Source organism: Carcharhinus amblyrhynchos, chromosome 4 (genome assembly GCF_965287045.1).
Source record: "Carcharhinus amblyrhynchos chromosome 4, sCarAmb.v2.hapA, whole genome shotgun sequence".
NCBI lineage: Eukaryota > Metazoa > Chordata > Chondrichthyes > Carcharhiniformes > Carcharhinidae > Carcharhinus > Carcharhinus amblyrhynchos.
In genome coordinates this window covers 92,279,678-92,293,573 of record NC_137327.1, presented here as the reverse complement: position 1 = coordinate 92,293,573, position 13,896 = coordinate 92,279,678, and the positions used below count along the sequence as shown (strand labels likewise).

Below are 13,896 nucleotides of genomic sequence, written 5' to 3'. Positions count from 1 at the left end.
TGATTTTTTTTAATAAATGCTGTTTTTCATAAAATGCTGCATTGAATTTAATTATTTGCAGCTTTTCCCTATATGAAGGAATTTTTGGTTTGAACTTGTTTAAAGGTGGTGCAGTTAATTTTATAATTTAAAGCTATTAATCAATTACAATAATGCTGTTAATATTTCATTAATTGTAGTCTTTGTGCATTTTAAATTAAAATAACAGTTAATATGTCTGGAATAGAACTGGAATTCTTGGCAGTGTTCCACCAAAGTTGGATGATTGTGCTACAGCTATTTTCATGCTTATAGAAATAACTCCTTAATTCAGAAGAATTTGCCAACTAATTACATCATATGTTTGTGTTTTGACTATGTGGTTTTCTTCCTAAACCAAATGAGACAGCCAACTAATCATCAAATTTATACTTCAGTCTGGGACAGGGTTTCTCTATATCCAAATTTTAAATTCTTTGTATTTCATCACAGTTGGAGGAACCATTCTAAAAGCGCTAGGCCAGTTCCCTAATAAACCTTACTGGTACTATAGGTCAGAGAATTGTGGGTGAATAATTAGTCCCTTCACCAAACTCCCCAACAAAGAACCATTTGGGAATTCTTCAGCTAGGAAGTTTGTATTCCTAATTTATAAATGACCAAACCATCATACATCAAATGATTTTGATTTAAAATAACAGCAATGTTACAGTCCCCCTGTTGGACCATAACATTACAAACAGATTTTTCTTCTTTTATCTGCCAATTCCACATGAAGTCCTCAAATTTTGGACTCTTGTAACCTCTTGTGCTGTTTTGTTTCATTCACAAGTAAATTTTCAGTTTTGTTTTGATTAATTCCCAATGGCTCTTAATCACAATGCAAAATTTGATTAATTGGACTAGTAATTAGTGACAGGTTTTTTTACTGTATTTTGTGACATATCTTGGCATGCCATTATATCTTTATTTTGGATAGAGCCAATAGGCTAGAATGTTTATTGAGCTGTAAGATATACATAAGTAGAAGAATTCTGAAGTCATGTTTTTGCAGTCCACTTGTGATTTTTCAAGACAACACAAACTGGACTGTTTAATCCCGTAACTTATCTTATTGAGCAAATAATGTCCAAACTACCGGAGATTTCCTTCACCATTCAGTAAGATTTTCGATATCTAATTATGGCAGCATTGGCAGCACAGTAGTTAGCACTGCTGCCACACAGCGCCAGAGACCCGGGTTCAATTCCAGCCTTGGGTCTCTGTCTATGTGGCGTTTGCATGTTTTCCCCATCTGCGTGGGTTTCCTCTGAATGCTTCAGTTCCATCCCACAGTCCAAGGAAGTGTGGGTTAGATTGATTGGCTATGCTAAATTGTCCATTAGTGTCAGGGGGAAGAGCAGGATAAAATGTGGGATTACAAGGATAGCTCCTGGGTGGGACTTGATGGGCCGCATAGCGGCCTCTGTACTGTAGGGATAGTATGAAAGCATTAATGTCCTATCAATCAATGTCTGACTTAGCCTTGAATATATTCAATAACCCAGTCTACACTGCTTTCTGTGGAAGAAAATTCAAAAGATAAACAATCCCCTTGACAAGAAGTGCTTTCTTCTCTCCATCTTTAAAGGGAGGCCACTTATTTTTAAACTCTTTCCCCAATTGAAGATTCTCCCACAAGTGGAAACATCCTCTCAGCATCTATCATCAAGCCCCTTAGAATCCTATGCTTTAGTAAAATTAATGCTCTTAGAGTTAAAAATGAGTATAGTTCAGTCTTGCCTCACAAGACAACCCTGTGATCCCAGGAATTTGGCTAGTGAATATTCTCTGAATTGCTTTCAATACAAGTATCTTATTCCTCACTAAGACAAAACTGTACATCGCATTTTAAAATATATTCATTTCATGGGATGTGAGCCTTGCTGGGTAGGCCAAATTTATTTCCTTGAGAAGGCAATGGAGCACTATCTTCTTAAACTGCTGCTGTCCACGTGTTGTAAAATGCTCACAGTGATGTCAGGCAATTCCAGAATTCTGAGTCAACAACTGAAGAAATGGTGGTATAACTTCAATCCAGGATACTGTTTTGAGATCTGCTCAATCCTCTACGGATGTAGCGAGGCATTCCTATTCTTACACTCCATCCTCCTTTGTTTAAAGGCCAACATTCTAATTACTTGCTGTACCTGTGTGCTAACTTTGTGATTCATGTACATGGACATCTCTCTTCCCCTATACCACAGCATTTGTGGTTGCTGTCCATTTAAGTAATATTCAACTTATCTGGTTTCCTGTCAAAGTGCCATTTTCCTCATTATAATCCATCCACTAATATTTTGCCCACTCAGTTAATCTACCAATATCCCTTTTGCAGACTATCCTGCTCACAAATTGCTTTCCCATGGTCAACAAATTTGGCTGCAATACAGTCATCCAAGTCCTTGAGATAAATTAAAAAAACTATTCCAGTCCCAGCACTAATCCCTGTGGCACTTGTACAGTTTCTCAACCTGTAAATGACCCATTTATCCCCACACTCTGATTCCTGTTAATCAGTTAACCCTCTGTCCATGCTAATATATCACCTTCAACACCAGCCTGCTGTTATTTTGTATAATAACCTTTTAAGTGGCACCTTATTGAATCCCTTTTGGGAATCTAAATAGACTGCATCTATTTTTACCCATTTCTCTACCCTACTTGTTACATATCAACTCTTACGAAATTTGTCAAATATGACCTCCCTTTCATAAAACCATGCCTAATTGTATTACAACCTTCCAAAGGTCCTGCAACTACCACCTCAATAGTGGATCCTAACATTTCCCACTGTCCGGTGTTAGGTTAACTGGCCAATTGTTTCCTGTTTTCTGTCTCACCCTTTTTTATAAAGGTTTTATATTTGTAATTTTCCTGCAGTAATTTGTAATCCACTGCAGTCATAGCCTTTTCATTTTGGCCTTGGTATGCCTGCGTTGAGATTTAATTCCAACTGCTAATTATGAACATTTATTTGTTTTCTCACATCTTAACGTTAGTCCTTACTATTTAAAATAAAACAATGAATATTAAACTTGGCATCCTTCTTCTATGCACTTTATGTTAAAGTACATTTTAAATTGTGTAACACCTGAGTGCTGATTCAGAACACAATGGAGTTGCCTGACATGTTGATAGGTACCTCCATATTAAACTAGCAGCCTTGCTGCATCACTTCTATAGACTCCTTTGCCAACACCATCAAGCCAATCCTAATTATTTTGCATTCGTTTCCACAAATTATAATTTCAACCAGGAAAGTGAATGGTGGCAGAGAGCCATAAAGATTCGGTTATCATAATTCTTGTTCATTGCTTTTACATGTTTTAGTATCATATAACTAAAATGGAGGGTACGCACATCAAACTTACTCTTTTGAACATTGCTTTTTTTTTAGAGTTACGTCCATTGCAGATCGACTGAATGTGGATTTTGCACTGATTCATAAGGAGCGTAAGAAAGCCAACGAAGTTGACCGAATGGTTCTAGTTGGTGATGTGAAGGACCGAGTAGCCATTCTCGTTGACGATATGGCGGATACTTGTGGTACAATTTGCCATGCTGCAGACAAGTGAGTTGCTGAATTATGGAAGCTAAAAAAACTACTGTAGAGAAGCAACATGTTAAAGGAAACAGAGGCTCCACTCAAGATTATTTTACTCCAGAGATACTGATCTCTCAGATCTGTTTGCTTTTATTGTAGCAATATCCACAAAGGCATTCAAGCAATCAGCATTTCTCATCTACAATTGATGCTCCTGAATCATTCTGATCTAATGATCTCTGTTATAGCCATCAGAATTAAATTTTGAGGTAGGGAGGGGACAACAGATAATTGTGCATTGTGTAAGCAATTTTTGTAGACTGATAAGATTTTTAAAAAGTAGACTTGGGACAGCACTTTATGTATTGTTTTGTGCTTTGTTTTGTCTAATTTGCATGACAGCAGTTTCAGAAGTAATATACTGCCGGTAGGTTAGCATTTCCCCTTCTACATTATTAACTCTAAAGCTTGACCTGAGCCTGCCCAGGTGGAGAAAATGGTCAAGGCTCACAACCAATGCACATCCATTTTGTTAAAGTTTATTGTCATATCAGTAACTTATAAACATAAGTACCCTGTCCCCTTCAAGTTAAATCAGTGCTTCGCGAATATTCCTCAACTTCTCAATTGCATCCTCTGAATTGATCACTCAGGAGTATGTTCCCATGTGGGTGAATGATCAGTTCCATCCGCAGTTAACCTGCGAGTCACTGCCCCTTCATAAATAAGCTTTTATTTTGCAAAGATCTCCCTTCTGACTTGTACTTTCCTACATCTTGTAACAATCCCACATCCTGGGGTTATGAATTGTCCATTAACATGTGAAGATGTTTCAGTGAGTAATATTCTGATTTACCGGCATCAGATTGGTGAATGAGTTTCACTCTGAAGCAGATTTTGAGATGTGTGCACACCCATGCATCCTGGAACCTGTGGTTTGTTAGCTTGTAAGTATTATTTCCAGTTCTACAATTTAGCCACAGTGCAATGGTCAAGCCAAATCATTTAAATCTTGGATAGACATATACCCATTCTGTGGTTGGTCTGTCTCTGCCATCTGCTAGTCAGTTCATGCGTCAGTTTTATTTCAAGGTTTTTTGAAGTCCAGTTCCAAAGTCCCATGGAATGCAAGTGAAACTTAGCTTATTTTTGATAATTGTCCATTTTTTTCTCCTCCAATAGCTTAAATTGAATGAATTAACAGGATTGAACTGCAAAAAGCACTAATTGAACTGTTTTGTTTATAAGAAGTATGCAGGATGTGCAGACTATCAATTTAAATTGTTTACAAATAATCAGTTAATTAATTCTGAACAGTGTTTTTTAAATTTGTAATTATGCCTATGTTTTTTCCAAATAGTTATTGTCCCATCAAAAATTGGAAATGAAATGCTGCAGTCAGTGGCAAAGTGAGAGGGGAAGGAGCTTAGTTTTTGATTTGATTTATCTGTGCATCACAGGCTGCTGTCTGCTGGAGCCACAAAAGTCTACGCCATCCTCACACATGGAATCTTCTCTGGTCCTGCTATCTCCCGCATCAACAATGCCTGTTTTGAAGCAGTAGTAGTCACCAATACAATACCTCAGGAGGATAAAATGAAACACTGTCCAAAAATACAGGTATGTTGAGAATTAATTTTGCTACCACAAAGAACAACTTGACGTGCTATCAAGGAAACAAATATTTCCCTGTTCTTGAGCCTACCTAGAATAGAGATAAAACTTGCTTCGCGTAGAATGTTTGTCTGGTTTTGGCCAGTTAATGGTACTTGTCTGTGGAAGTTTTCTAGCTAATGTTGCGGTCTATTTTGTCACAGAAATTCCTTTCCATGGGAGGGTAGTCCTTCCGTGAGAGGACTATTACATTCGGTGAAATGAAGAAAAACTGCTATGGATAAGCAAACATTTGCATGGAATCACATTTTAAAAGATATAGTGTAATTTAGACTTTCAACTGCAACAATTTCTAAATTTTCAGATGGCACAAATTTGGATGAGAGAGTTAATACAAAGGAGGGCTACAATGCATTTCAAGAAGCCACAGTTGAGATCGAGAGATGGCTGAAGAAAATCAGGGCCAAAAATTAAACATCAGAGTATACACATTTTCAAAAAATAGAGAGAAAACTGGAAGATGGAGTAACTATATTTATTTGGATAACATGATCACAATAGAAGAAAGTGAAGTATCAGCAAGATGCAATTGGAATCCATATGAAAGATAAAAGAGCAGTCACACTGATGGGTGTAGTGCAGGTAGTCTAATAATGAAAGGGACGTGAAGGAAGAAACATGCAGAATAATTAGGGAACTGAATTTAAAAAACACGGCGTGATCAACTGTATCATTTATAGGTAGACAAAAAGAATAAAGGAATGGAGTTCCTACGATATGTACTGGACTCCTTCCTTGCACAGTGTGTAAAAAGCCCTATTGGGGAACATTTGCTATTTGATCATGTAATGAGGAATGAACAAGAGCAAACAGTACAAGTCAGGGAACAGCCAGGCAAAACTGACCATAATATAGTATACTTAAAGTTGATAAAAATTTGAAATATGACATAAACCAGGTTAATCAGTTGAAGAAAAGCTGCTTTTAAAGGGCTGAGAATAGAATAATAAAACGGTTAACTTAGTGGCAAACAACAATGGGAAATATTTAAAACTACATCTGAAATATGGGGGGAAATTATTTCTCCAAAAAGAAAGTGCAAACTGAGACACTCCACAGATGAGTAAAGACAAGGGAATAACTGAGGGTAGCGTACATCAAGTATATAGACAGCAGAGGAATGCATTCTAAAAGAGATTATAAAGATTAGGAGAGAAGTCAAAATAGCAAAGATGAATTATGAAATTAATCCTTGAGCAATGAGATGAGTAATATAATATGCATTCCCTGTTTTTGTTTTAAATGTATTGAATAAATCAAACTGCATCAATGCATTTTTAAAGAATATAGGGAAGAGATTGCACAAGCATTACTACATTAATTTAATAATTCACCTGAAAAAGACATGTCAGACAGGTAATGGAAACCTATATTTCAAAAGAGGGATTGAACATGTCCAGGGAATTGTAGACTAACATCTTAACACAATGGTAGCAAGTAGGAGAGCATTGAAGAATCAATTGTCAGCATGGATTTCAAAAGGGAAAATCTTGGTTGACCAACTGTTATTGACTTGAAGGAAGTAATAAAGTAATAATGGGTGCAATAAATTTAGTGCAGTTTTGCTGCATCCAGTTGTGAATGTTGGTACACAGCTCAACTAATCAAAAGAGGTGACTCCACTTTGCCAAGGCTCCTGACCTCAATGTAGCTTGGACCAAACACGAGCATTGTTTGTTGAATTAAAGAGGTGAGTGATTGCCTTAACATCAAGGCAGCATTTGAGCAAGTGTGGCATCAAGGACCTCTGGCAAAACTAAACTTGTTGGAATCCAGTGGGTGGGGCTTTTCATTGGTTAGAGTTGTATCAAGCATAAAGGAAGATGGTTGTGCTGTTGAAGGACAATAATTTCAGCCATAGGACGTTACTACAAAAATTCTTCTTGGTGCCCCAGGCTCAGCCATCATCAGCTACTTCATCAATAACTTTGTCTATCATAAAGTTGAAAATGGAAATGTTTGGTGATTTAACATTATTCAATACTGTTTGCAACTCAAGTACATGACTAGTCCATGCACTTATGCTGCAAAACCTGGACAATATTTCCATTTGGGCTGTTAATTGTCAAGTAATATTTGCACCATGCAAGTGACAGGCAGTGGTCATCTTTGAGTGAATGCAATCATCTCCCCTTGGCATTCAATAGTATTACCATTGCTGAATGCCTCACTGTTAACAGCCACGGCTTCTGTTGACCTGAAAATGAACTGGACCAGCCATGTGAATACTGTGGTCACAAGAATGAGTCAGAGACTTGAATTTTGCAGTGAGTAACTCACCACTTAACTTCCCAAAGCCTGACTCTCTATAAGCACAAGCCAGGAGTGAGTCAGGTAATTGGGGATGAGGAATAAATTCTGGCCTAGCCAGTGATTCCCACATCCCGTGAAAGAATAAATTTAAGGGCAGCATGGTGACACAGTGGTTAGCATTGCTGCCTCTCAGCACCAGGGACCAGGGTTCAATTCCCAGCTTAGGTCACTATCTCTGTGGAATTTGTACATTCTCTTTGTTATCTACATAGGTTGCTTCCCATAGTCCAAAGATGTGCAGGTTAGATGGATTGGTCATGCTAAATTGCTCCTTAGTGTCAGTGGGGCAGGCTATGGTAATAGGGCCATGGTGGGATTGTGGTTAGTGCAGCCTCGATGAGCCGAATGGCAACCTTCTGTATTATGGGATTGTATGATTCTGTAATAAAAAGTAAATCAGTAACATTAGCCATTATAATAGATTTAAATGAGTAAAAGAGAGAGTGAGTATGGACTGGTTTGGCCAAATGGTCAATTTGTGTTCATATATTCTACGATGTGGAGATGCTGGTGTTAGACCAGGGTAAGCACAGTGAGAAGTCTCTCAGTACTAGGTTAAAGTCTAATAGATTTATTTGGTAGCACAAGCTTTCAGAGTGTCGCTCCTTTGGGTGAATATATTCTTTGGGTCATATATTCTACACCAGGGTTCCCATACTGGGTTCTGCAGGACTCCCCCAGGGGTTTCATAGTAGATCTAGCTCTTTTAAATTTAAAAATAGTTTTCCTTGTAGAATGCCCAATAATGGGGAGCTGAGAGGGGTCTGCTAATGGCTGCTCCCAAAATAATGAAAAGGTCACAAGACTTTGTTGAATAACATAACTTTTTTCATTATAATGTATACATAAAATATAGAGGCATCTTGTAAGCTTGTTTTTTGTATATTTGATTATTATTGTGTTGTAGGTACATTTGTTGTACATTAGTATAATGCTGTTTCTCAGGGGTTCCTTCAGTACCCTTGGGAACTCAAAAGGGTTCCACGATTGAAAATGTTCTATGCAATACCTGTTTCCTAATCTGGTTCGGTGTAATTATTGAAGATAATAAGATCTTTCCTTCCCTTTGTTTCTTGTTGGATGTAATTGACTTAAAATATTAAGACCCAAAAAATTAGTTGACCTTGATTCCTGTTTTGACCTCTGCATAAAAATACTATGTTCAAAAAATTTAACCTTTTTATGTTCAGCCTCTGGTTTCATGCAGTTGTTCCACCCAGGAGAAATCCTCTCGTTCCCAGTATTGAGAGGGAGGGTAAATATTTACTTTAACATCCTATGAAGTAGTCAGTATTTTAAAGAAGGTTTTAGCAGTTTCTTAAACTAGAGAAAAGGTTGGGGAAGGATTCCAGATCTTGGGGCCTATGCAACTGAAGATGTAGCCATTAATCCAGCTTGATGTTCAGTTTGTTTCCTCACCCTGCTTTTCACTGTTTTTATTTCCTCTCTGCTGCCACCTTCTGTTACCATGTACATCAAGTTCCATGATGGCTTTCAAAAAAAGTGGATAGATGTTTAGAAAAAACATAGACAAAGAAAGTGTGTTGAATTGGATTAAGTGCATAGCACTTGAGAGCAAGCAGGCATCAAAGATCTTGTGACCTATCTCGTGCTGTAAAACTAGAATTTATTCTATGGTCACGAAGATTCATTACTAGCTATAAATGAGCACCAATGTACATTCATGATGTGGATGCCATTTGCAAATGCAGTGTAAACGTTTAGTATTGTGTTTGCATTTCCCAAACACATTTTAATTCCATGATTGCCAAACTAGTACAGTTCAATTTGAGTTGTATTTCAATTAATGTAATACCAGTTTCTAGTTTCTCTCTATTTGAAATGTGACTAAAATAAAAACTGACCTGTTTATATTCAAATGCATAAAACAACCCTGAATCACGGTTTTGTTTTTTTTTCTTACTAGGTTATTGATATCTCCATGATCCTAGCTGAAGCGATTCGAAGAACTCATAATGGAGAGTCTGTGTCTTACCTATTTAGCCATGTCCCATTGTAATGACTGTGGCATTTGCTGTTTCAGTACATGCTGTTTTACCAAATTGTTTTCTCTTTCCTATTATCCCTTCCCTTGCACCTGCCACACCAAATAGTAAAATATAGTCTTTGCTTCTGCTTCAGCAGTCAGGACAAAAAATCCAATTAGACATTCATCGGTACGTTGGATGTTTCCAATTGAAAACAGTAGCTGCAATTGGGCTTAATATGTATAATATTACATAGCCCTATATATCAGAAAAGAAAACATATCCGGTATTTAATTAAAACGCCTGTGTATATTCTCCACATACATATCCATGTTGCAATATTGATTGCTCCATGTCCGCTATAGTGTAAGCGGCACTTATTTTACTTCGAGAAAGTTTGTTGCTAGGTGCCTACGAATATTATGGCAAAACTGGAATAGAACTTGTGTGTTGAGGAAAAATGAATGTATTAAATCCCTTTAATCCCTGTTTTTTTTTTGTTTCCGTCATTGCAACAATGTATTTGATCAAGTTCTCTATATTTTCCACCTAAAATGGTGACAACTAAAGTCTGATATGGAGAAAAGCGGACAGATCATTTCTGCTTTGCGCTTCATATGTATAATAACTTCATGATTATGAACAAACCTGTTGTTACATAGTGCATTCCCTCCAAGTTGTGATTGGTTTTGGTTTGGGCTCTGTCAGTTGGAAGGTGGCTCAGCTTACTTTCTATGAATCTTTAAGTCATTCAAAGGCAGTATATATGCCTTTATACCTGGAAAAACCACCTTGTTTTTGTGAAATCTAAATAACCTGGATAAAGCATTGCAAATTTAGTTTGTGTTGCAATTTGATTTACTTGACTTTTTTTTCTGTATACACATTTATGAGCCATATATTTAAAAATAACTGTTGTGACCTCATGCTTTACAATTGAGCAGTTTTGTTTTACACTCTTATGATGGTTAGAAAGATGCTGAATTTGACTTGCTGCTTGCACATAATCCAGATAAGTAGCAAATTCATTTTGCCCCTCATTCAACAGTAAGCTTTCATACTGGTGTTTTTTTTTAAGTAATAATGCAACTTTGAAGACTTGAGTGAAGCTTGTTTTGAGCATTCTGAATTTTGTTCTTTGGAAAACTACATATGAGGGGTATTTGCAGAGTTTTGAAGGCAGCAGTCTTTTTTGGATATGTGCAGAGTTTTTGAGGACAGCAGCAGCGTTTGCAATTATTTGCAATGTATTTTACTTGCAAGTTAGAAATCTGAGAAGCTTGGTAATCCCAAAATTAAAAAACCTTTTGCTTAATGTCAATGTATAGGAATTGAAGTCATAAAATGGGATTTGTCTTGGATTTTCTGGCTTTTGTTCAGCAAGGCCAGCTCTGATCGTACATTGAACCTTTATCAAAAGCATTTACAGATACAATTTCTGTTGGAATGTTGGTTTTGCTAACGATATTGCTGTTTGTTCTACAGCATCAAATAACTTGAGAATTAAAAATGTTTGATAGATGTCACATGATTGAAAACTTTCTTAAAAGTTAAAATGCTGGCTTGCACACTTGACTCGTTTCCAATCAGCAAGGATTTGGTTTGGTTTACCTACTTTTTGACCCCAATGTGAAATGATACTACTTTAAACCAGTTCACAGTGGTTAGAACAGACACAACTGGACAGTTTGAGCCAATTGGCATTGTGGCAGGTCATGGAGAATGTGTGGGAAGCTTTAGCTTCATCCATAATGCAATTTGGTGAAGTGATGTACTTGAGTTGGGTTTGCTAGATGAAGTCCCATAAGTAAATGGCATTCCCAAAACTTAGTAAGACGTGTATGTGCTGTTTGGATGAAATGCGCACCATTTCCCGCAAGGACTCTGAATATGAGCAAGACATTAAAATATTTTCTATATTTGGGTGTGTACAGGGTTCACATTCTGAGTTTATATATTCATTTATTTAAACTAAAATTGGAATCACGGAGTGGGGGTTGAGGCTGTTGAAGGAAGAGCTGTCTTGGGCACAGTTCAACATGAATGGTACTGTTGGCTCACTTTGGACCTTGCTCCTAAATGGGTCCCACCACTTGGGTCCTTTTGGACTTGTAATACTATCCTGATCTCTTCACTATCTGCATTCAGCAGTGGTAGTGTGTAGAAAAATCAGATTTAGTGCTGTATGGAGCTGCAGTGGCTCTTGTGAGCTATTCATAGCTTTCGGGTCCTTTGGTTGAAAATTAGAGTGGAGTTGCATTACATGCAAATATACAATAATTCAAACATGGCCTGATCTGTGAATAGAAATATTAAATTTTTTAAAGAATTTTGATGAAGTTGGTGTTGAACTCTGTACAGTTACGTTGGGACAATTCCTACATATTAAATGCAAGTCTGCAATCGTATTCAGTTTTTAAGCTTGTTTTCTACATTATGGAGAAAAGCTGATGAGCTTTAGTTTGTTTCAATCATGTGCTACAATAAACATATGCAATGGTTATTTTTGCCATGCAAGTGTTCTGATTTCCATTTTCAGTTTCATTGTGTTTATTCGTTGTCGTAATATCATCGCAGTAACTTGCACAAATTCCCATTAATTATAAGAGCCTTCATAGTAAGTGTCGCCAGACTGTTAGACTAAAGCTTTTGTTTCTGACACATGCATGTGTTTTGATGTCTTAAACCAAAAAGGATTTCAAAAGTCAATAGTCAACATGTGTTTCGTGTCTAGAAGTTCCTACGATTCAAATAGTTACTCTAATATTTTACTGTGATCCAAGAAAATTAAATATACATTATTTTTGCAAGATCTTTGATAAAATTGTGTGCAGTCCACTTGTCATTTTTATTTGTCTTGTTACTACTTTTTTGTGTTCATTTTATAGATTAAAAACTTAGGAAAATGCAATGTGTACTTGAAAATAATCCAATACATTGAATGCTTAAGTAAGGGTGTGTCTTATTTCACAGCATTCTTAAAAATAAAGATGGTTGAATTACAGAAGGCTGAGATTAGTCCAAGTCATTTTGTACACACTTGGACAACCACCATCTTTGCCTAAAAGGCCCCAAATAGTCAGAACCATGCTCAGTACAGTCAATCATGTCAATAATCCACTTCAAAAGGAAATTGTGACCTATTTTCAGTTTTACACCCTTGCAAAGTAACCAAAATTCACTAATAGGTTGCTGCTATCAAAGTTCCTGACGTCAACATTTGAACTGCCTCTCTTGGAAGTCTCTTCTCTCCGCGCGACCCCCTTTCCCAAACTCTGTTGTCTCCTTCTGACTTTTGCTCTCAGGTCTGGATGAGGCTGATTTGGATGAGACTTCGGTCATCTATCCAACAACAATTCCTCTGGAGAGAGCCTGATTATGGTGTGATACAATACAGAAATAAAAATCTTGAGAACTTTATACTTGAAGGTATCACCTTCCATTCTCTTCAGTGCCTCCTTTTAGAGTTTGAACAGGTTGCTCTGCCAAACCATTTGCAGCCAGGTCAAATGTCACAGCACATGTACCATTCTTTTGCATGAATTCTCAAAAATCACTTGTAAACATAGTGTCGTTATCCAAAATGAGCAAATCTGGTAGACCATGAATTGGAAAATTTGATGTAACTTGTCAATTGTCACAGGAGTTGTAATATTACTTATGATCTATGCTTCCAATCATTTTGAATGCACATCTGTGACAACCAAAAACGTGATTCATGAAAGATTCTGCAAAATCCACATGAAGTCTAGATCATAGTCCATTACCCTACTATCAGGGATGAAGTTGTACTGGTGGTGCCATCTTCTGGTTTATCTGCCAAGAAGAATAGGATTTTAAATATTGGGCCATCAAACATACGACCTGCCTAGACTTTTCATTCTAGAAACACTTGCATGAGCTTCATCTATTTCACAAGAAATAGAAGTAGGAGTAGGCCACCAGATGTTGATTTATTATTGTCACATGTTACTATACAGTGAAAAGTGTTGTTTCTTGCATGTTATACAGATAAAGCATTCTGTATATGCCATTCAATATGATAATGGCTGATCTATGCTGACCTCAACTCCTTTTGTGTTATTTCCCTGTAGCCCTCTGTTCCTGATAAATCAAATATTTTCCACCTCCATTGTAAATTTTTCTAATGATCCTGCCTCTACCCCCTTTGGGGAAGAGAATGCCAGAGATTCACCACCCTCTGCAAGAAGAAATCTACTATGCGCCCCAGTTTTAAGTGACCAGCCCTTTATCTTGTAGCAATGTCCCTTTGTTCAAAATTCTCCCATTAGTGGAAACATCTTACCATCTACCTTCACCAAACTCCAACAGGATCTTGTATTTTTGAATATGGTT

The 13,896-nt window shown here is 37.0% G+C and overlaps 1 protein-coding gene across 1 annotated transcript in view; it reads left to right on the top strand.

Annotated features, from left to right (window-relative positions):
- LOC145342198 (ribose-phosphate pyrophosphokinase 1) overlaps positions 1-12,548 on the top strand; it is a 48,353-nt gene extending 35,805 nt beyond the window's left edge. Inside the window, exons 5-7 of the mRNA XM_080187550.1 lie at positions 3,419-3,592; positions 5,026-5,185; positions 9,480-12,548. Coding sequence (XP_080043676.1) covers positions 3,419-3,592; positions 5,026-5,185; positions 9,480-9,572 — 427 coding nt within the window. The 3' untranslated portion in view covers positions 9,573-12,548. The remainder of the gene's footprint in view (positions 1-3,418; positions 3,593-5,025; positions 5,186-9,479) is intronic.
- The last annotated feature ends 1,348 nt before the right edge of the window (positions 12,549-13,896 follow it).